The 21,047-nt window shown below is 41.5% G+C and overlaps 3 protein-coding genes across 4 annotated transcripts in view; 2 read left to right on the top strand and 1 right to left on the bottom strand.

The window, feature by feature from the left end:
- Window positions 1-5,886: 5,886 nt before the first annotated feature.
- On the bottom strand, window positions 5,887-8,591 carry rhov (ras homolog family member V). Its single transcript, XM_031755174.2, has 3 exons — window positions 8,215-8,591; window positions 8,003-8,061; window positions 5,887-7,747 (listed from the first exon to the last, which is right to left on the bottom strand). The coding sequence occupies exons 1-3, from the start codon at window positions 8,552-8,554 to the stop codon at window positions 7,301-7,303; spliced, it is 846 nt and encodes a 281-aa protein (XP_031611034.2). The 5' UTR covers window positions 8,555-8,591; the 3' UTR covers window positions 5,887-7,300.
- Window positions 8,592-8,714: 123 nt separating this feature from the next.
- vps18 (VPS18 core subunit of CORVET and HOPS complexes) lies at window positions 8,715-15,371 on the top strand. The gene is made up of 9 exons (XM_031755128.2): window positions 8,715-9,368; window positions 9,459-9,600; window positions 10,440-10,531; window positions 10,948-11,198; window positions 11,374-11,727; window positions 11,841-13,103; window positions 13,272-13,481; window positions 13,776-14,012; window positions 14,134-15,371. Exons 1-9 carry the CDS (start codon window positions 9,266-9,268, stop codon window positions 14,428-14,430), a joined length of 2,949 nt encoding a protein of 982 aa, XP_031610988.1. The 5' UTR covers window positions 8,715-9,265; the 3' UTR covers window positions 14,431-15,371.
- A 538-nt stretch (window positions 15,372-15,909) lies between these two features.
- Window positions 15,910-21,047, top strand: part of ino80 (INO80 complex ATPase subunit) — a 40,675-nt gene continuing 35,537 nt past the window's right edge. The window contains exons 1-11 of one of the 2 annotated variants that reach the window (XM_039599175.1): window positions 15,910-16,141; window positions 17,349-17,409; window positions 17,799-17,991; window positions 18,275-18,426; window positions 18,552-18,619; window positions 18,761-18,907; window positions 19,718-19,838; window positions 19,964-20,169; window positions 20,264-20,317; window positions 20,452-20,655; window positions 20,783-20,987. In XM_039599175.1, coding sequence (XP_039455109.1) covers window positions 17,840-17,991; window positions 18,275-18,426; window positions 18,552-18,619; window positions 18,761-18,907; window positions 19,718-19,838; window positions 19,964-20,169; window positions 20,264-20,317; window positions 20,452-20,655; window positions 20,783-20,987 — 1,309 coding nt within the window. In that variant the 5' untranslated portion in view covers window positions 15,910-16,141; window positions 17,349-17,409; window positions 17,799-17,839. Of the gene's footprint in view, window positions 16,142-17,348; window positions 17,410-17,798; window positions 17,992-18,274; window positions 18,433-18,551; window positions 18,620-18,760; window positions 18,908-19,717; window positions 19,839-19,963; window positions 20,170-20,263; window positions 20,318-20,451; window positions 20,656-20,782; window positions 20,988-21,047 lie in introns of both variants that reach the window. The other variant, XM_031755137.2, reaches the window with a different exon arrangement.

Here is a 21,047-nt window from a genome sequence, read left to right as displayed (position 1 = left end):
TCATGAAAACAAGCAAAGAAAATATTTTAAAAAATGTTTTCATCCAAGTGGCGACTAGATTGGAAGCAGTGGCATAAAACCTGAGATGAAGGCAGTTCCTGCTGAAGGAGGTTGTGAAAGTTACTAAAGTAAAGACTTCCCCTGCTTTTTTTCAGTTTATACTGTGAATGATTACTCATTCTGTTCATGAAAACTACACTTGCACTGTATGTGAGTCATAGTTTGGTCAGACTGTTGTTGCTTGTAATTGAGTATTATATGAAAATACTTAGTTTGGCACCTTTTTTTGGATTGATACAGAACTGCTGATATTTCTTTCTTGCATCTCTAATATACACACAAATATAAAACATTTATTAGGGTGTAACATTAGGATGTGCTATTTCAACAGCATAGTAGTATCACATAAGATGACTCACATAAATTTGTGTGCAAACTTCAGCTTTGAGCACCTTGGCACTGAGAATTTCACATAGCGTGCTCTGCTTATTGTAGCATTAATTATTCATCTACGAGTTGATTTTCATGCCATGTTTCCATGTGAGCACTGCAGTTCGGAGCCTTATATTATCTGCTGTAGTTTTTGTTTCTATTATGAACATTTGCTATCAGTCAAGAAAATCCCTTTTGCATAATAATGATAAAGAATAAATGTCACAACATGGATGTGGATGCAGTGAACAAACAGCATCACATTACATGCTGGCCTTTCTTCTTTTACGCTACATAAAAAAACAATAAAAATACTTATTTTGATACTTTGTCACAGCTTTAGTGTCCTGTTGTTGTCCTGAGCTGTGAAGGGGCGATAGTGTCTGGGTGTTTGAGGGTCGTCTGTGGTAATAATGAGCCTTGAAATGAGGTCCATTTGAAGTGCTAATCATCTCATTTCGAAAGCAGCGTGCACCTTTATCTGCACACTCCTTTGATCATGTGTTGATGGTCACTCTGAAGTCATTTTGTCCCTCTTGATAGCTGGAGATTCACTTGCAGGTTAAAACTCAGCATGAACAGAAAGAAAGAGCTGCGTTTGATAACAAGCTGACTGGCTTATGTGTCGTTGCAGCCCATAGAAATGACAACAAAGTGCAAAAGGAGCAATGCTCACGTGTCGGGGGTGATGTATTATTACCCATGTATCACTCAACTACCCAACATGAATATTAAGCTCAGCACATGTATATGCATGGAGAGGAACTTATGCTGTTGACTGTGGGACAGAAATTATCGTTGTTGCCTCCAGGCACAGCCAGAGTCAGGAACTGGGACCTTTCCTTATTGGCTTTGCTTGACATCGAAACTGGCAGTTTTTTTTTTTTTCAATGTAGTGTTCTGCACACTGAATGTGACTGACAGGTTGTTTTTGCTCTACAAAACACACCAATATAGAAACTGCACGGAAAACAATGATTACCATAGTAATTTAAGCATTTAATAGCTTGTTGAGTTTAAGAACGCTGCAACTCTGTCATGCACGTCTCAAAATTTAGACCAAAGGCAACAATAACAGGAGCAAAGAAAAAGAAGAAAACAATTATAATCACAACAGTCAGTTTTCTGTCTGTGTGAAAGAGAAACTACAAGTGCTGCCAAGTTCAAACTGCCAATTTGGATGACCGAGGAAGAGCAGCGGTGAGCCAATAGGCTTTGTCCCCAGCTAGGCAGACCTGTTGGTGCACCTGCTGATTCCCAGGCCTCCTTGCCAGGCTTTGACTACAGTGAAACCAACCTGAGTGAAACTGGCTCAGTGCCAGAGGAAGAGCTGGTTGACTACTTTTGACACAATCGCTAAAAGCAGGGGATCCTGGGAGGCGGACCAGCCCTCACTGACAGGACGAAGAAAAAAAAAAGAAAAAAGATGACTAACCATGAGAAGAGAGAAGAGGGCGGAGGAGAAGAAGGGTACAGTTCAATGATCTCCTGGGAACCTGGAACCTGTCCGGCATGGCCTTGACGATTGCTCAATACTCCCAATACAACCTCTAAGTGTTTCTGTTTGCATCATAGGTGAGCGGATGAAACTTCTGACATGTTTTTTGTATTATAGTGAAGGACTTTGCAGAACATTTTTCACTTTTAATGAATGACTGGAAAGTAATCATAGCTTTTTGAAGAAGAAAAGAAAGAAAGAACGAGTGATAAATAACACTGGATGAGATAAGGAGTCTCACGGCCTGCCTCGACTGAGGTCTGCTACCCTTCAAGATGTTAAAACCCACAGTGCTTCTGACCTACAGCTGCCCTTACACACACACACACACACACACACACACACACACACACACACACACACACACACACACACACACACACACACACACACACACACACACACACTGACAAAGTAAAGCCAAAGGAACAAACAACTTTAGAGTGATTATATTTCACTCCCTCCTCTTCAAACAAGACAACACTGCTGAAATACACAAACCTGTGCTGCAGCAAAGTGTGCCGGTGGAAGGAATACAGAGTTTCAAAAGATTATCTACACAACTTTTCCTGCAGACGAAGTGGAGAATGAGAACACCAAAAACTGTAGAGGTGAAAATAAACTAAGAGGTTATTCAAATATATGATGAGTTACGTGTGTTTTTCACTCGGATCACTTAGTAAGCTAGTCAACACCTCATGGATACAACTTTATGATCAATGAATAGTTTAGAATAGCAGTCTTTTTAGAAAATGACTGCTTTTAAACTCTCGTGTAGACATTTTCGGCAAATTTAAGGCCAGCTTTAGGTCTCCACCAACTCCTGAAAGAAACATGTAGTATTTGGACTTTTGGCACCGTCATATCGAGCAGGCGCATGGATAAGACAGTTAAAGCAGGCCCTTCCCATCACAATGCCTTCTAATGTTCCTATTCAGGCTCATGCCTTCCTTTTGTGTCTCATCTTCAATGCATAACACAATTCTCATTATTACACGCAAGCATTAGAGCACAGATTCTCCAGTGACGACTCTGTGGGCTCCTCAGTCTTACAAATATCACAGACGTATCATAATCTAAGGGATAAAATAATTAACAATTACTGAACGACATGAGGCAAAGCATGCAGCTTTGAAACGACGAGCAACAGCGAGATGTGTTGCAGACATCTGAATAAAATAATTTCAAAACGTGCTGTACTTGACAAAATCTGCTACTGGACAAAACGAAGGAAAAAAAAACTTGGTGGATATTAAGATAACCCTCACAATAGTGAGATTAGTCATACTGCAAACAGGCTTTTCTGGGCTTTCCATTCACTTTTCAACTTCTGCTTCTTCCTGCTGTCTTTCTGTTTGGATCATAATCACTGTGCAGTAATTCTTACTTTAACTACCATATAGAATACAATTGTGAATATGTAAATCTTAAAAAAAAATTGTACTGTCATTTATCTAATGGATTCGATGACTCAAAGAGGACTGATTAATATCTAGGCCACTGCATATCAGTACATTTCCTTTCCATTAGCTATTCTACAAGTTAAGTGTCACAGATCTTTGATATTACAGTGCCAGTATATAATGATGTATTTCAGAAGGCTTTATGTATTTCTCATTCACCAGGTGTGATCACAAAGCAGTGTCTGAAGACAGAGGCAGTATCAAAATCTGCTTCAAACTGACCTGAAGCTTCATAAGAAAGGGTAAACGCCTGGCCATGAGAGCTGGGTGTCCAGTTACAACCAATTTTTATTCAAAGACAGCAGGAGCTCCAAAGCAGTCCAACAGGTGAGGAGCACGAGTGGGAGCTCACTTCTCGGTATTTCAACATTCATCAGGGTGAGGATGTCAGCACGAATGTCTTACATTAACATCCTGAAGTGCATGAGGGAGAACATTCCGGAAACCATCTGAACTCACTTCTAAAAACCACTTTCTCAAGAAAATTAAGACCCAAATTTGGATTTGTATAGACAAACAAATTCTCATTCATAGTTTCTTGCTGTTAGTTTCTGACTCACCATTGCAGCTTATATGAAAATGATGATGTCATCTAAAAGCAACAGGCCATGAAAAGCTATGAAGCTACATTCTCTGATTTTAAAAAGGTTATATCTCTTGCACGTTTTTGTTAAACTGTGATCATGTGTAACGCCTGTTTTATTCATTTTTGCATGTCTTTTATACACAGATGTCTCTCAAAAAAGAGATCTCGATCTCAATGAAAACACCTGTTTAAATAAAGGATTTAATAATAATATCTGTAGTTTGTGTCAGCTTGCAATCGCAATAGCACAGGAGGGATTTTGTATTGGGTTTTTCTTTTTTTCCTTTTTTGTTAGTCATATCAACGCAATCTTTGTTGACCAACAGATTTGCCTCTGTGCAATTTGATCCACTTCCTGAAAATGAAAATCACGTTTTAGTGATTGCAGTTTTGACACACTGGAGAAGATTCAGAGCCCAGAAGCACACAAGTACAAATACTGAAAATGGTAAAGATGTGCACAAGATCATAGATCTCCTTTTTTAGATAAATAGGTAGTTTGGCAGTATAGGTATAGGTAGGCAGAAACTTTATTGGTCCCACAAGGGAAATGATCATGTTACAGCAGCTTAATAAAGAAAACAAACAATACAGTCTAAAATAAATAAACAACATGGCTGAAGTAGTGATAGCCATATATCGTAGTAAAAAAATAAGACTGAGATTGTAAGAACCTTGAATGCGAGATTGGCCACACTTGTATCAGGTAAGGCTTTTGAGTTTTATGGACCAGTTCTCCCAATGTTTTGATCACACTTCTTATTAGGTGCCAGTTTCTGGCAGTGTCTCTCGCCATGCTAATATAAATGCTCTGCTATGTTTTCCAGCAGCTGCTACCCATAGCTGCTGTTTGAAGCTGGGCAGGTAGCATGCAGTCACCTTTTAGAGTCTTTAGTGCCATACATAATATTAAACTGTGGGAGGTGGTAATAGCGAACACTGATTTGGATGATAAAGCTTTGTGTTTGTCACTGAAAAGCACCCACACAGTATAAGATCATCATTTAAACCATCGCTCATATGGAACTATTTATAAGAGCAGCTTAAAGCTTTCTATGCACCTCTGTGACTGTTGTCAGTGGTCATGGCTAACACCAGCTGGTTACTGAGAGTTCATGTGTGAAAGCGCTATCACGCTGTCAGATTGCAAAACACCAGCTCCCTTCTGTGACCTCTCCACTGCACGAGGTCAGTAGGCCAAGAGTGAGATGTCCCGTGCTTCCCTATCAATAACAGACGTTCAAACAGAACCCTGACAGATTTCCACATGACAGACTGCCCACTGACTAAGTGCAAACAGATTTCTGAAGTATTGGGGTGAACACGTGTTTTCATATGCTCTCGCTCACTGCTCTGAACAAAGGCACTTCTCATGCTTTCCTCTGTCATGTTCACCCTCAGTGTGCTCGCCGACACTCCGTCCACGTTTGTTTTTCTGCAGCTCGGGCTTAAAAAGGAGTACAAGAGAGATTCTTTTCAGACAAAAGCATGCTTTAAAGTCTGTAATCAATGTTCTGTGCTCCACCGCTACTGTTTATTCTCAATCAGTGCATTTGATTCAGTCACTCTCCCTCGAATGTCACTCTCCCGTGTCATTTTGGAAAAAGGCCCAACCAAGACGTGGCAATCAGTCACAGCATGGCACTGCCAGTACCCATTAACAGTCATGTGGATTGCATTGGAACTGATCGAGCCGACGCACAGCTGGAGGCCAGAGGTTGTTTATCATATGTTTGGGCTGAGGGTGGTTCAGGAAAACTACCTGGTGTGATCCTGGGGACCTTTCGGGCACCCTGCAGAGAGCAGTGCTTCGGCTTTTTGCAAAGTTTTCCTTCGCATCACACCACATAAGCGACTGTGAGTTGCAAATGCAGACTACTTTAAAAAAATATACATAACACAGAAAATAGATGAGCTACACTTCATTTATTGGCATCACATCACTCCATGTAAAGGACACACAGCTTTAGAGCAGAAGGTGGTTAAGATTAATGACGATTTGGTAATGATACAAAATATAACAAATCTGTAGAGTACATTAATCCTGTTAAAACTCGTGCCTCCTGTGATATTTCATAAACATACACGTGATGATAGGACCTGTTTTTAACAAACAGAACAGTTTAAACATTTAGTTGACTTCCACGAGAAGCATAACAAAATTACAAAAGTTTACACCCACCAGATAACAAAACACTGGAGTGCAAATATAAGTTTTTTTCATTCTTACACATTTGTCACAGGTACAAGCTTGTTTTTTTAAAGTGTATTTACCTTACACTTGCATTCACACTGAGGCTGTTTAGCAACCCCTTAACTGTACACACAGGAGGAGATAAGCAGCGTATTGAGCCAACAAAACAAAGAAGAGGCGAATAAGAAAGCCGGGATGAAGATGGTTGGTGGTAGGAAGTTGGGATCCCTGCAGTGCTTGCTTTCACAGATGCAGATTGATGAGGAGAGGGGAATAAAAAGCCAAAGGTCACTGGTCTCTTGCAACCTTTCACCTCAAGATTAGGAGATTTACAAACTAGCTCCTCGGCCTGACTTGATGTGTCACGAACAAAACCTCCCACTGTGATTTCTTTATCAATTGTGAATTAGGAAATAAACACCGGCTTGATAGAAGTGTCAGCTGACCTTAATTGGGGAGGACAGAAAATAGCAACAGAAAAACCAGCCTGGGGAGATTTGCATGCAGGTAAGAATGCGGCAGCTCACACAGCGAGGTGAACTCACAGCTGCTGCATATAAATCGCTGGTGCAGTCAGGCAGTGGGAACACAGCAGCGAAGTGGCTAACGCCCATCTGCTCAAACACAGTCCCGACACTTTCCGTTTCTCTGTCTCTCTCTATCTCTCTCACGCCTGCATTAAAAGGCAGAGCACCATGCAAATTCACAGCTTTACATGAAGCCCTGGCCTTTTCTCTTTTCTCTCCCTGGGCCTGCGAGAGCTTGATCTCTTCATCTCCCAACACTGAAGTGTCAGCTCACACCGTCCTATCCTCTCAAGGGGAAGCGGGCTACGTGAACCAAATCAAACATGTACATGTAATGTAAACAATACTGTTGTCCCGGGTCAATGTGAGAACGACCCAGAATCCTCTCTGCAGTCACTGCTGATGTTTGCTCAGTGCTCTCAATCGTGTCTTTTGTTTCCCCATTTGGCATCCCACTGAAAATAAGCCAAATCATTTTTAAAAAAAAGGAAAGAGTGCTACGCTGCCACATACTGAAAATGTGATTGAAGTGAAAGTAGGAGAATCAAATAAATAACAAGGTTCTGTCCACAACCCACAGGGTCGACAATCACAAAGAGTTCAGATGAAGCAGAAGAACTTCTTCCAGCTACACCTGGAGAACGCTTTGGTGCGCCTGTCAGAAAACCTCCTCTTCTTGGTTTTACGCCTTTTGTTCTTTATGGCAGCGAAGATGGCGGAGTCGAAGGCCTCCTTTAAGTTCTTCTGCGTGAGCGACGAGCACTCTATGTACTCCGTGGCTCTGATCTTCTCCGCCATGCTCCGGGCCCGGGAGCTCAGAACGGGCTTGACGTTGGATCGGTCCAGGTTGATGAGGACGTTTACGTCTAGCAGCAGGTCGGACTGAGTCCCTACGAGAATGATGGGAGCAGTCGGGTTGTTAGAACGGATCTCTGGTACCCATTTCTTGGTGATGTTGTGAAACGAGGTGGGGTTGACCATGCTGAAGCACAGGAGGAAGACATCCGTGTGGGCGTAGGACATAGCGCGGAATTCGTCAAACTCCTCCTGTGTGGAGACAGAGAGAGGGTTAATGTCGATCAAAGAGAGTACCAAGTCTGAGTCACTAAATAAAGATACGCCATTAACATTCAGCTTGAAATCCTGTCAGTGAGTCACACAGTGGGTTAAGCAACGATGGGACGGTCTGTACTTTCATAGCTCATATCATTAAATTCAAAAGGGTGTCTCATCAGTGGATAATTTGGTATTTCGTGTCAGCCTTAAATGAAACTCTTGATTCAAGTGTAAAGGCATTCATACCTGGCCAGCAGTGTCCACAAGCTGAACTTTGACAGGAGATCCGTCTATTTGGACCTGACCTGTTAAAAAACACATCAGTCAGTCAGTTTACAGTTAAACACAGTAACCAATTCAAACATCAGAACATGCAGCTCATGCCATTCCACTTCCAACATAACTTGCCACTCAATGTAAATCTGTGCTGTCATTAAAAACTAAAAATCATAACTCACCGGAGAAGACATCAAAGCCTGTCTGCTTGTACTCTGTCGGATATCCGTTGGAGGTGTAGCTGACGATCATGCTGGTCTTCCCGACTGCTCCGTCTCCGACCAGCATACAGCTGATGACAGCGGGATCGAGCTCATCCTCCCGGGTCAGCCCGCACGCGGATGGGACTCGGGACTCGTGGTAAAAGTAATCCATGTGAGGTGGCATGTCGAGCCGAACATTAAACCTCTGAATGCAAACTCTTCTCCGTCCCGGTCGCAGTGACACTAGATACCGTGGGTTACCTCTCCCTCTGACACATACCACCAGACTGACTGTAGAAGTACGACTGAGGAGCAACATGTGCGGGGTGGGACGTATTTAGGGCAACCACTGTGCTCAGACAGGTTGTGATTTGCATAGACACGCCCACTGACAAAAGAATAACAACAGCTTTCTCTCAGCTTTTCTCTATATTAGACAGATATATAGATTGGCTTGTTTTAATAAAGACCATATATATTAGATATTAATTGTGGAGAAAATATTATATACAAATTATTTGTCGGCTGTAAGTTAAAAATGAAAAGTATCCGATACTTGAACAACATGTCACTCGAAGACATGTATATGACAAAAGCGCTCAGGATTTATTTACATTTTTTCTAAGCTTCTAAATTCAATCACTTTTGGACGAACTACACCCCCTCGTGTTTACAAGATAGCATTGCATTCAAAGTGGTCACATGATTCCATGTGTCACCTGATTATCACGGTCTACCCTCCGTTCTGTACGCGGAAGCTAAGTTAGCTGGTGTGACAAAACGAATGATTGAAATTTCATCTCTTCGTGTGTTAATGCTGCAGAATAAAAGCGTGTGTTGTGCTTTTTTGTTCTTAACTCAGACGCACGCGGAGAAAGGAAATACGTTACCGAAGCTTTAACGGGTAAATTTGTGCTAGCTAGCTAGCTAGCTGCTAGCAGGTTTTCTTTCCCACCCCATGTTGCTTTAGGGTTGGCTCCTGTCCTGTATTGTTAATCCATTCAATAAGTGAGCTGAGGCACGTTTAACCATGGCTTCAATTCTCGATGAGTACGAGGATTCTCAAAACATCCGGCAAAGTGCCCAGCAGCACAGCCGCCTGTCAAGCACCAACATCGGGATAACCCATTCTGGTAGGTCGCCCTCTTCTTTTTTTAAAACTCCGTGCTAGGATGCAGTGGGAGATATTTGGCTGATACAGACATTTATTTTTTCAACGTTAGGCTTTGTCAACGCGAGGCTTGAAGAAGAGAAGCCGATATTCAACAAGCAGAGGATTGATTTCACCCCACCTGAGAAGATAAACCATCTGGCTGTCTGCAACAATCAGCTGTGCATGAGTCTGGGAAAGGACACCCTGCTAAGGCAAATAGCACAATGACATGCAGTTCAAACGCTCACTGCTGTTTGTATGGCTTTGATTAGTTTCGTTAGGTTTTGATAGGCGAGCTGTTATTTACCATGATTAACCCATTTTGTAAAAACACGGAGGTGCAGTTTAAAATGTAAATCAAAAATGTTTGATCAGGGACGTGTTTACCACACTGCTGCATTACCTTTCATTTAAACAACGCTGTGCCAGTGTGGGAGAGCAGCTGATGCTGTTGTGAAATCAAAATGTTTTCCCATCTGTGCTTGGCATTGAATTTCATCTGCTTACAGCAGTTCACGGACTTCTCGTTTGAAAAATGTTTTTAAGCACCCACACACTGTCACTACACAGCTATGCCCGTGGAATATGTGAACAATGACGTTTGGCATGCTTGGTGTTGTCTTCCTGAAAGAAGTAAGGCCTAAGTTTAGAACATATTGTATGGTTAATATGTTGGACCCTAAACTGAATGTTTCTCTGTAACAGCCCAGAGATAGACTGGTCACCTATCCAAAGTGTGCTCCATCATTTGCCCTGTGACAGCCAGAATAGGCCCCAGCCCGATCACAACTCTGAATTGGATATGCAGAAGAAAATAGACGGATTGAGCATTTCTGTTTTTTTCAGACCTCAAATTCACAATGGGCACAATCTTCCTAGTTTTAAACGTTTGTCATGTTGTGTTTACGCTTGCTTTAGTTTAGCTGTATTCTGTTTTTATTAAAATTTTTATACAGCGTTCTAACTTTGTTGTTAAGACAGTTGTATTATTCAGCGCATCTGTCTAAAGATATCGTACTAAGGTTTTACATTTTATTGTTCTTTTGTGTAGGATTGACTTAGCAAAACCAGATCAACCCAACCAGACTGAATTAGGAAGGAAAGATGACAGTAAAGTGCACAGACTGTTCTTGGATCCAACGGGTGAGATAAACTATAATAGTTTTCAAAATATTGTTTTATAAATAAACTGCTATTTACTATCAAACATTCTGCAAGATAGTGCTATGTTACATTGTTACAGATTTTTCAGATATTATATAATGTTGTATAATTGGAGAAATAGTTGATTTTGATTAGTCGTTGTGTATTTTGAGGTAATTCAGCATTCATACATAAGTGCACCTCAATGCACAGCAAGTCTGAACTTGGATAAAGACAACAGTTTCATATGATAAAACAATTAGACAAAAATGTCTAGCAGTGCATCAACACAGATGCCTGAAACCCTGAAGCTGCACACCGAATGCTGTTGCATAATTCATAGCACTATAAATGCTATGTCACAGTTATGACTGCTTAACAACAGCTATATCCTCCTCCATATTTTCCCGTTACAGGCTCCCATCTGCTGATCAGCTTGAACACCAGTGAGTGTCTGTACCTCAACAGGAACACCCAGAAGGTGCGCAGTTTGTCCCGCTGGAGAGGCCACCTCATCGAGAGTGTGGGCTGGAACAAGCTGCTGGGCAACGAGACCAGCACAGGACCCATCCTGGTTGGCACGAGTCAAGGCATCATTTTTGAGGCAGAGATCTCTGCGAATGAGGGCAGCTTGTTTAACACCAATCCAGATCAATACTTCAGACAGGTGAGAAAGTGATTACGTCTGCTATTTAGCACATGATAGCCACGTCTGCTTTGTAAGTTTTAACTGTTCAAACTGTATTATAAGCATGTACATTTTATGCACTTGTGGAAACAGAAGAAAATCCTGATGTAGTTCATTTCTTCCTCTTGATATAACTGATAACATCCTGATGTAGGTCCACTCTGTGGAGGAGGATGGCAAACCTGCTCCAGTCTGCTGTTTGGAGGTCGAACGGGGCCTGGAGAACAAGTACTTTATCATAGCTACCACACGCAAACGCCTGTTCCAGTTTGTGGGTAAGGTAGCCGAGGGGTCGGAGCAGCAAGGCTTCAGTTCCATCTTCAATCAAAATCAGGACTTGCTGCCCAGTTTCCAGGAGTTTCCAGCCAATATGGGACACAGCGAGATCACCTTCTACACCCCCAAGCTGCGAACGTCCCCCAAGGCGTTCGCCTGGATGATGGGTAATGGAGTTCTTTATGGTCAGCTTGACTACGTCAGGCCTGATTCCCTGCTGAGTGATGTGCAGGTAAATGTCAGTCAGTGTGTGTGAAAACTTTTTAACATTTTTCTCAGTAATATCCCATCCTTGCTGTCTTTATGTGTCATATACTATCTCCACATCTCCTCTTTCACAAACAGGTGTGGGAATACACTCCGGACATTGACCTTAATCACAACAAGCCTATCTCCATTGTGCTGACACAGTTCCACTTCCTGCTTCTGCTTCATGACCGAGTTAAGGCCATCTGCACTCTGAACGGGCAAGTGGTTTACGAGGACGTGTTCCCAGATAAATTTGGCAGCCTCAAGAAAATGATCAAAGACCCAGTTGGCGGGTTGGTGTGGATCTACACTGAGCGGGCAGTTTTTCGATATCACATCCAGCGGGAGTCGAGGGATGTCTGGCAGATGTACATGAGCATGAATAAATTTGATCTGGCCAAGGAGTACTGTCGCGATCGGCCTGAGTGCATGGACATGGTGCTGGCAAAGGAGGCTGAGCACTGTTTCCAGAATAAACGCTATCTGGAGAGCGCCATGTGCTATGCACAAACACAGAACTATTTTGAAGAGATTGCTCTCAAGTTCATAGAAGCCAAACAAGAGGAGGCCTTAAAGGAGTTCTTACTGAAGAAGCTAAACAATCTCAAACCCAGTGAGAGAACGCAGATCACCTTGTTGGTCACCTGGTTAGCCGAGCTCTACTTGAATCGCCTCGGCCAGCTGGAGAGTGACGGCAACAGCGTCATTTTCAAAGAAACCCGTGACGAGTTTCGTCAGTTCCTTAGCAGCTCCAAGCACAGAGACTGCCTGTACAACAACCGCACCACCATCTACGACCTGCTGGCCAGCCACGGCAACGTGGACGACATGGTTTACTTCTCAGTCGTCATGCAGGACTACGAGAGAGTGATATCCCACTACTGCCAGCACGACGAGTACAGCGCTGCTCTGGATGTGCTCTCCAAGCACTGTGACGAAAAGCTTTTTTACAAGTTCTCCCCGGTGCTCATGCAGCACATTCCCAAAAACGTGGTGGACGCGTGGATTCAGATGGGCAAGAGGCTGGACCCAAAGAAGCTCATCCCAGCTCTGATGAACTACAGCCAGATGGGCAGCACGCAGCAGATCAATGAGACCATCCGCTACATGGAGTTCTGCGTTTATGAGCTGATGGTAACAGAGGAGGCCATCCATAACTACTTGCTGTCGCTTTATGCAAAGTACAAACCAGACTCTCTGCTATGGTATCTGGAGCAGGCGGGCACACACGCCTCAGAGATCCACTACGACCTCAAGTATGCTCTCAGGCTGTGTGCGGAGCATGGCTACAGGCAGGCCTGTGTGCTGGTTTATAGGATTATGGAACTGTATGAGGAGGCAGTGGATCTTGCTTTAGAAGTAAGTAATGTTTATTAATGGATCAGCGGTGCTTGTAAATAAGTGGCGAACATATGTAGATCATTGAAATGTAGTGTCACTTTTTTTCCAAATTATCAAAATTATAGACAGCAGTTGGCGATTTCAGTTGTTGCACTGTTTTGTCTTGTTTTTTAAAATTGTTTGCAGGTAGACGTGGACTTGGCCAAGTCCTGTGCTAACCTCCCAGAGGATGATGAGGAGTTGAGGAAAAAGCTTTGGCTAAAAATCGCCAAGCACGTGGTGCAGAAGGAGGAAGATGTTAAGAAAGCCATGAACTGTCTGTCCAGCTGCAACCTGCTCAAAATTGAAGACATCCTACCTTTCTTTCCAGACTTTGTCACCATCGACCACTTTAAGGTCTGTAATAAGTAGGATGTTCTTTCCTGTCTTTTTTTTCCCCTCAGTGTGTGTGTTTTTACAGTAAATTGAGCTGTCGGGTGAGACCTGATCTCAGTAATCAGATTCTGTGTATTCATAAGTAGAATCTTTAAGCAGTGGGCAAGGTTTTAGGCACTTTTTGCTTTCTATTTGTGGTAGGTGATGAATATCCAGATTGGGTGATACTGGCTGGCATCTGCATTCACAAAGACACAAAATAGTGTACTATTTCAAATGAAGGTTCTTAATGCTCTGTTCATCATGGTTTCTCAGGAGGCCATCTGCCTTTCCCTGGAGGAGTACAACCAGCACATTGAAGAGCTGAAGCAGGAAATGGAAGAGGCCACAGAGAGCGCAAAACGTATTAGGGAAGACATACAGGAAATGAGGAACAAGTATGGTGTAGTGGATTCCCAAGAAAAGTGTGCTGCTTGTGACTTCCCATTGCTCAACAGGCCCTTTTATCTGTTCCTCTGTGGGCACATGTTCCACAATGACTGCCTGTTGCAGGTAACTTGCTGCACACAGGAATATTTCACTTTTTATTTAATTCAGTCAGTAATCAATCTGGAAATTATTGACTCTGAATATGTCCTCTGACCTTTTTTTTTCTCCTTCAATGTTTTTTTAGGAGGTGACTCCTCATTTGTCGGCCTTCAAGCAGAATCGCCTGGAGGATCTTCATAAAAAGTTGGCAGCAACCACGCAATCATCCAAATCGCGCCACCGTCCAGCACCAAAGGATGAGGGAGACACATCAAGTTTGGGCAAGGCCACTGCAGGCACAAGCCGTGAGCAGATAAAATCAGACATTGATGACATCGTCGCATCCGAGTGCGTATACTGCGGCGAACTGATGATCAAATCCATCGACAAGCCTTTCATCGATCCACAGAAATTTGAGGAGGAGAAATCCAGCTGGCTGTGAACAAAGACTTTTTTCCCCTTCTTTACAAACTCACTATCTGTCAGCGAAAGTGGATCATCCACAGGGCAGACACATTAAGTGGAGACTCGCCGATATCCTGTTGGTAGTGCCTACTGCTGAACACTTAATCAGCTTCTGTCCTTTAGAAACTGCACTTGTTTTGTTGTCAGTATTTGAAACTGAACATTTGCACTAGGAGTATGTAGTGAAGAACATAGAGAAGACATAAACCAACCTGATCTATGCTTGTGCTAGAGTTGTATGCTGCATACATGTGCCTAAACCTCCGATTATATATAAGGATACAACTGCTTTACACTCATTTTTAGCTGTTAACTGCATTATGTTATGTATTTGTTCGATTCAGTGAAAACACAAAATGCACTAACAAAATATCTGTCTGTCCTAAGCTCGGTTTGTTCTCTCCAATTAATGCATCTGTGTTCATCTAAACGTTATATAACATATAGGCTGTTTTGGAGTTCAGCTATGGCACAGTACAGCTTCTCAGTTATGACAGATTTTTTTTTTTTGACTTGGCTTAAATGTAAAAAATATTTAACAAATCATTTTATGTTTACTGTGAAAAATGAAAAGCCCTGTGCTTCATCAAAGTTTCTCAAGCTTGCAGTTGACTACTAACAGCCCAGTAAGTTAAAGGAAGATGAGAAAAGAGCAGCTTAAGTGAAAAAGATGCAACTGGTGATTTTGTGTAAACTGCAGTTTAACAGGAAGATCTGAGTTTAAGTGATTGCGAATACATGTGTCATTGTTGGGATCGCTGCCTGCCAGTTTTTGGAAGTGTTTTTTTTAAGTCACAATTGTCAGGGTCAAGATTTGAGAGGCTGACAACTGGTAGTATAATCCAAACACAGATGACAGGAAGCTAATGTGCCTACAGTCGTGGACTTGCCATGTTCAATAAACAGATGTGCAAGAATTTTCCTGTATATTTAATGTTATTTTTGCAAAAAAACAATTATTGTTTCTGTTAGTTTCAATTTCTCTGAAGTCTAATTCTTATTTTTATTTCAGTTTACCGAAATAATTGGTTTATAAGTAACTTTAATTCTTAGTTTTAATTATAATAACGTTGCTACCAGCTCCATGAGCCTGTATCATTATATATATATATATATATCAGAGACTATAACTGGTAAGTTAGACTATAAAATATGTTTTTCGTTGTTTTTGTTGTCCTACGAGAATCTTAAGCCAATTACTTACTCACATTTTTCAAAATGTTGTGTCGGTGTCCACTTTACCTAAAACGGAGTTCCCTTCTAGTGACGTAAGACGTAGCTCGGTAATCTTCGCAGCCAGCAGACACTATCAATCAACATCGGAAATTCATCGATACATTTACGTTAGTTGCAAAGACATGTTCCAAACCCGAAGGCATGATAGCGCTGTCTCGTATGTTATTAGTGAAAGATACAGGTGAAAATTTTGTCATGGTCATGTCCTAGGAGACGTGGATAGGTTGGCGTCCTTCTCTCTGGGATTGATTAAAATGCCTGCTCCTTGCTGTACCCTCGCCATGGCGTCGTGTCTCTGCTCTCTCAGTAACAGAAAGTGGCCGCCTCTCCGCTGTTGCTGCCGACTCAAAGCTCACAGACTCGCTCGGCGTCTCAAACCGCCATTTTGGAGTCAGAGAACCGAGAGTCGGCAGCAGCGACGAGAGAGACTGAAAGGCGGACACGGGGCCGAGGTGAGAGACTCCGCGGTGGTTGTTATGGCGAAGGAGCAATGGGGAAGATGGCCGGGAGGGAGAAAGAATTAAAAGATGGGGATCATACGTGCGCCAGGCAACCGAGCCGCGGCTCGTATCCGAAACGAGGGTCCAAGAGGCGCGGGCGGAGGCCCTAGCTGTCGCTGCATAGTGACAGCAAGCAAGCTAAAGAGTTGTCATTAAACCGATTTCATATCTTAATACATTGTTTGCAGGGAGGTGGTGGCCTTAAAGAGACAGGGCCGATTTAAATACTTCATATTAATGGTGTGAGAGGACGAAGGTGTCAAAACGCCTTAGTATTTGATAAGCTAACTAGCTAACGTTAATGATACGCTAAGTTACAAAGATAGCAAGGAGAGGCTAGCTATAGTAAAACTACCTGCGCAACCTAATTGAATTGGCGTGGGCAAAGCCGTCAGTGAGCGTCTGTAGCAGTACATTGAGCCTCTTTACTGTCACTGATCCGAGGCAATGCTGCTTTTGCTGACAGCTAACGGTCGTTAGCTTTGAAGCTACAGTATTGCTGAAGGTTAGCTAGCAAGCCCTGGCTAACACTAGCTTGGTTTTGCTATCCACCAAAGCACAACGTAACGACGTGATAGCAATGCTATTTTAAAAAGTATTTATTTTTAAACTTTAGTCCCTTACAGCCTGCTACATTTGAGGAAATGAACTCACAGAAAGTCAAGTGAATATGAACCATAGCGTTGTTTATGGGTATTGTTGTGGACAGCTGAGTTAAGTTTAGCATGGAAACTCTCAAAACAACCACCTGGCACTTCATAATGCATAATAACACTTAATTAATTACACTATGCCTAAAGTTTAATTTTATTTTTTAATAAACTGAAAGGACTGAAAATGATTACCAAGATTACTTAGACACACTATCGAACATAATATATGGCTGATCATAACTTATTATTTTTTATTGAAAATAAACTAAAATAAACTCAAAATTGAGTTCAAAGCACAATTTACTGTACGACGTATTTATACTGAAACATGGAAGCAAATTATTTATACTTTAAAAGAGATGATCAAATAAACTAACTTTTCCTTTGTCTTTTTGAAATCACGTGCATAAACACTGTTAGTACAGCACTGTAAAATGAGCTTCTAATAAAAGCTTTTGTTTTTGCCATTTAATTGTCAGTGTATGACTGCATTTCCTTTTTTGTAGGCTTTTCATCTTTGATCATTAGTGTTGGAATCGAAAATCAATGCCATCCACTGTTGAGAAGGTATGTCCATTAAAAAAAAAAAAATAATAGAATAAACATTTTGCAAAATGGACAGTGTCATGGTATCATACTTCATATCTGTGCATTTGGAGGCAAGTATTTTGTCTTTGGTGTAAGTGCCTTTTTTCTGACCTTGACAAAAAAAATGTAGGCAGTAATTATGAAATCTTTAAACATACTAGGAGATTATCTCCCATTATACCAGATTAGCTGAGAAAATGAAGCAGTGTACAGTTTCTTTTAGTCTGGACCATTTTACTCTATTTCCCTCCACACTTTAGATGAAGAATATTAAAATGTTTTTCTTCACATAGCTGTAACTTTCCTGTACTGCTCATCCTTACCTTGTGCCATTTGCACATCTATTTCTTCCATACTTCTCTCTTCAGTAAAAGGTCCTGCCCTGCTGGGCAGAGGTGGTCTGTGGTGTATGGCGTCAGGGCAGGGTGGCCAGCTGGAGGTTGGGGTATCAGGGGCCTCCAGCCTAGCCAAACCTCTCTACCTGCAGCGCCTAGAAAGATCCCTGAAGTTGGACAGTTTTTTGCGTCAAACTGCTGCTATCTTCAACAGAGACATAACCAGGTACAGAAAAAGAGGTGCTGATGGTGGGCATTCAGTTGTTGCTTCCAGGCTAAGGTTTGTTTTGGCCACCTATAAAAAACTGAAGTGTTTTGCAGCAATCTTCCCATCTTATCAAAATGAAACTGTATATTGTGTTCATATATATATACATACAAATTTAGATGTTTGCATGGCTGACTGCACCTCTTGTCATCTGCTTTACATTACACTGTCTAAGAAGAGAACAGATAATATACAAACAGGATGCAAATGTTGAGCTTACGGCCATACATTTCTCTTGTAGTGATGATAGCGATGACAGCGAGGGTGGACTGGGGCCAGGGATATCCCTGGACGCCACCACTCATGATACGGCTTTGACAATAAAGAATGAGTCGTGTGATCAAGGAGATGGATTGGCAGATGGCAAGCCGCTTAATGGAGTACTTCTGCAAGGTAAAGGTAAGATGTATTGAGAAATGTGTTAGTGATATGTTGCTACACATCCACACTCTCATTGGTTTAATGAATCTTTTGATGCATATTTATCTGTTGTTTCTTTTTTGCTGTTTGTTTCACAGACCAAAAGGCAAATAAAACAAGCCTTTACAATTTTTCTAAGCTGAAGAAGAACAGGAAATGGCTGAAGGTATTTAGACTGGCTAATACTGACCTCCATCTTTGAAGAATTTTAGTTTTGTATCTACCTCCTTTCTCATAGGATACGTTTGTGTGTCACATGCTCTCAGCTTCCTTTAACCATGCCTGTACCTACTTTTTTCTCATGTAGAGTATCTTGTTGAGTGATGACACCACAGACTCAGATACAGACTCGGATGACGCTAACTTCAGCATGTCTCGGGAAGAACTACATGACATGCTGAGGCTCCATCGTTACACAAGGCAGCATCAGAGCAACTTCTACTCTGACCGAGAGGTACAAATACACACACAAATAAAGAACACTAATTGCTAATACTTTGTGTCAATTTAGTGTCATTATAATAATAAGCTTCTTATTTAAGTTCTTAATCAATAAGTGCTGCAAAACAAAAAGAGCAAATAACACTGCTTGTGCTTGATTCATAGTGGTTTGTCATAATTTCTTCTGGTTTAGCGTCATTTAGCTGTCGAAATGTGTTGGAAATCCCCTCTCAGAGAGGCAGAACATAATGCAGGATGTAGCTCTGGTGCCAGAACAGATGGTGATATATAAGTGGGTGAAATCAATGGCATGGCCATGCACAATTTGCCCCAGGGATAATATATAAGAAGCAAATAAGTGGGGACTCAAAATAGTACCTTGGGGAACCCCACTAAATAAAGAAGTACAGGACAAGACACCCATATGGAAAAGAAATAGTAAAAACTTGTAAAAGACTTGCATAAGATGTGGCCTACTTCATATAGTGAATCATATAAGGCTTATATGATTTACTCATGAAAGTGGCCACTTTCTCATTACTTTCATATATTGTTTTAGTAAGTATCCAAAACATACAAGTTTCATTTATATAATTTTTCAAGGGATCTTATATCTGTTTTCACTCTTGTATGCTTTTCATACAAGTTACACACAAGACAGATACAAACTTTATAAGATTTATATATATCTTTTCCATATGGGAGTTTACTTTAAAAAAAAGGAAAATCAGCCAATTCAGAGCCTCATCATCTACAAAAAAAGTTCTTCAGACATATTAATTAAGACGTATCATGCTCCTCTGTGTGTATGTGTTTGCTACAGCTTCACCAATATCAGTACTACAGCACGGGACTCTTATCTACTCATGATCCCTTCTATGAGCAACAACGCCACCTGCTGGGTCCAAAGAAAAAGAAAATCAAAGATGAAAAGAAATTTAAGGGTAAGAAGAAAAAAGGCATCCCAGTGTCAATGCCTTTAAGGAAAACAAAAACAAAAACCATATTTTAAAACCGCTAACAAGATCTACCTTTTCATTTAAATGTCTTTCCTTTTTTTTTTTTGTAGCCAAACTGAAAAAAGTAAAGAAGAAGAAGAAACGGGGAGAGGGAGAATTTGTGGATGAGGAGCGTCCCTTCGTCACCAAAATATTTGCTAAGTTTTCCCATGATGCTCCGCTGCCCATGGTGAAGAAAAAACATCTCACTGTCGAGCAGCTGAATGCTCGCCGACGCAAAGTCTGGCTCACCATTGCCAAAAAAGAAATCCCCAAGGTTAGTTAAGCAAAAAGTCAGTTTTGTTTTGATGTTGGTACCATTTTTCCAACATTTTGTAATGCCAACTGTCCCATTTCTACTTTTTTTTCAGTCCTTCAAGCAGAAGACTTCTGCTAAGAATCTGGTATTAACCAATGCAAAAAAGGTGAATAAAGTGTACACAGCACTGTATAGTTAGGTACATTTAAAGCATTTTGTTAAATGTTCTTGGTTTTGCACACATGTGGTCAGCTTTATATTGCAAAAGTAACTTTTAACGTGTGATTCATTTCGTCTTAGCTGGCTCACCAGTGCATGCGAGAGGTCCGGCGTGCAGCTATTCAGGCTCAGAAGAACTGTAAAGAGACATTACCCCGTGCCCGGCGTCTTACCAAGGAGATGATGCTCTACTGGAAAAAATATGACAAGGTGGAAAAGGAGCACAGAAAGAGAGCCGAGAAGGAAGCCCTGGAGCAACGTAAACTTGATGAAGAAATGAGAGAGGTCTGTGACAAGGAAGTTATTATGGAGACATTTTTAATTTGCCATTACAGGTTTTTTGAAAATCCTAAATATAGATACATTTTTCTCCCTGGGTTTTTTTTTTTTTTTTTTTTTTTGTCTCTCTCAGGCCAAGCGTCAGCAGCGCAAACTGAATTTTCTCATTACCCAGACGGAGCTGTATGCTCATTTTATGAGTGGTAAAGCTAGCGTGGGGGCTCCAGGTGGAGATGCAGCACAGGAGGAAATTCTGAGAAAACTTGAAGACACTGCAGCCCAGAGACAGATAGACATTGGAGGAGGAGTAATGGTCAACATGGGACAAGAGGACTATGGTATGAACGGCTCAGTCGAGTTTAATGTATTACAGAAGAAATTAGTAGTCATCGTTGATG

The sequence above is a fragment of the Oreochromis aureus genome, linkage group 15 (genome assembly GCF_013358895.1).
Source record: "Oreochromis aureus strain Israel breed Guangdong linkage group 15, ZZ_aureus, whole genome shotgun sequence".
NCBI lineage: Eukaryota > Metazoa > Chordata > Actinopteri > Cichliformes > Cichlidae > Oreochromis > Oreochromis aureus.
Note: the sequence above shows the minus strand (reverse complement) of the source record. Positions and strands in the feature narration are given on the sequence as shown.

Bases quoted from the DNA above. Each gene is read 5' to 3' on its own strand.
- rhov (XM_031755174.2), bottom strand. From the start codon at position 8,554: ATGTTGCTCCTCAGTCGTACTTCTACAGTCAGTCTGGTGGTATGTGTC. The intron at 8,062-8,214 runs GTGAGTTATGAT...GTTTTTTAACAG, and splicing joins AGGCTTTGATGTCTTCTCCG to GTCAGGTCCAAATAGACGGA. The intron at 7,748-8,002 runs GTATGAATGCCT...GTCTCCACACAG, and splicing joins TTGTGGACACTGCTGGCCAG to GAGGAGTTTGACGAATTCCG.
- vps18 (XM_031755128.2), top strand. From the start codon at position 9,266: ATGGCTTCAATTCTCGATGAGTACGAGGATTCTCAAAACATCCGGCAA. The intron at 9,601-10,439 runs GCAAATAGCACA...TCTTTTGTGTAG, and splicing joins GGAAAGGACACCCTGCTAAG to GATTGACTTAGCAAAACCAG. The intron at 11,728-11,840 runs GTAAATGTCAGT...TTTCACAAACAG, and splicing joins CCCTGCTGAGTGATGTGCAG to GTGTGGGAATACACTCCGGA.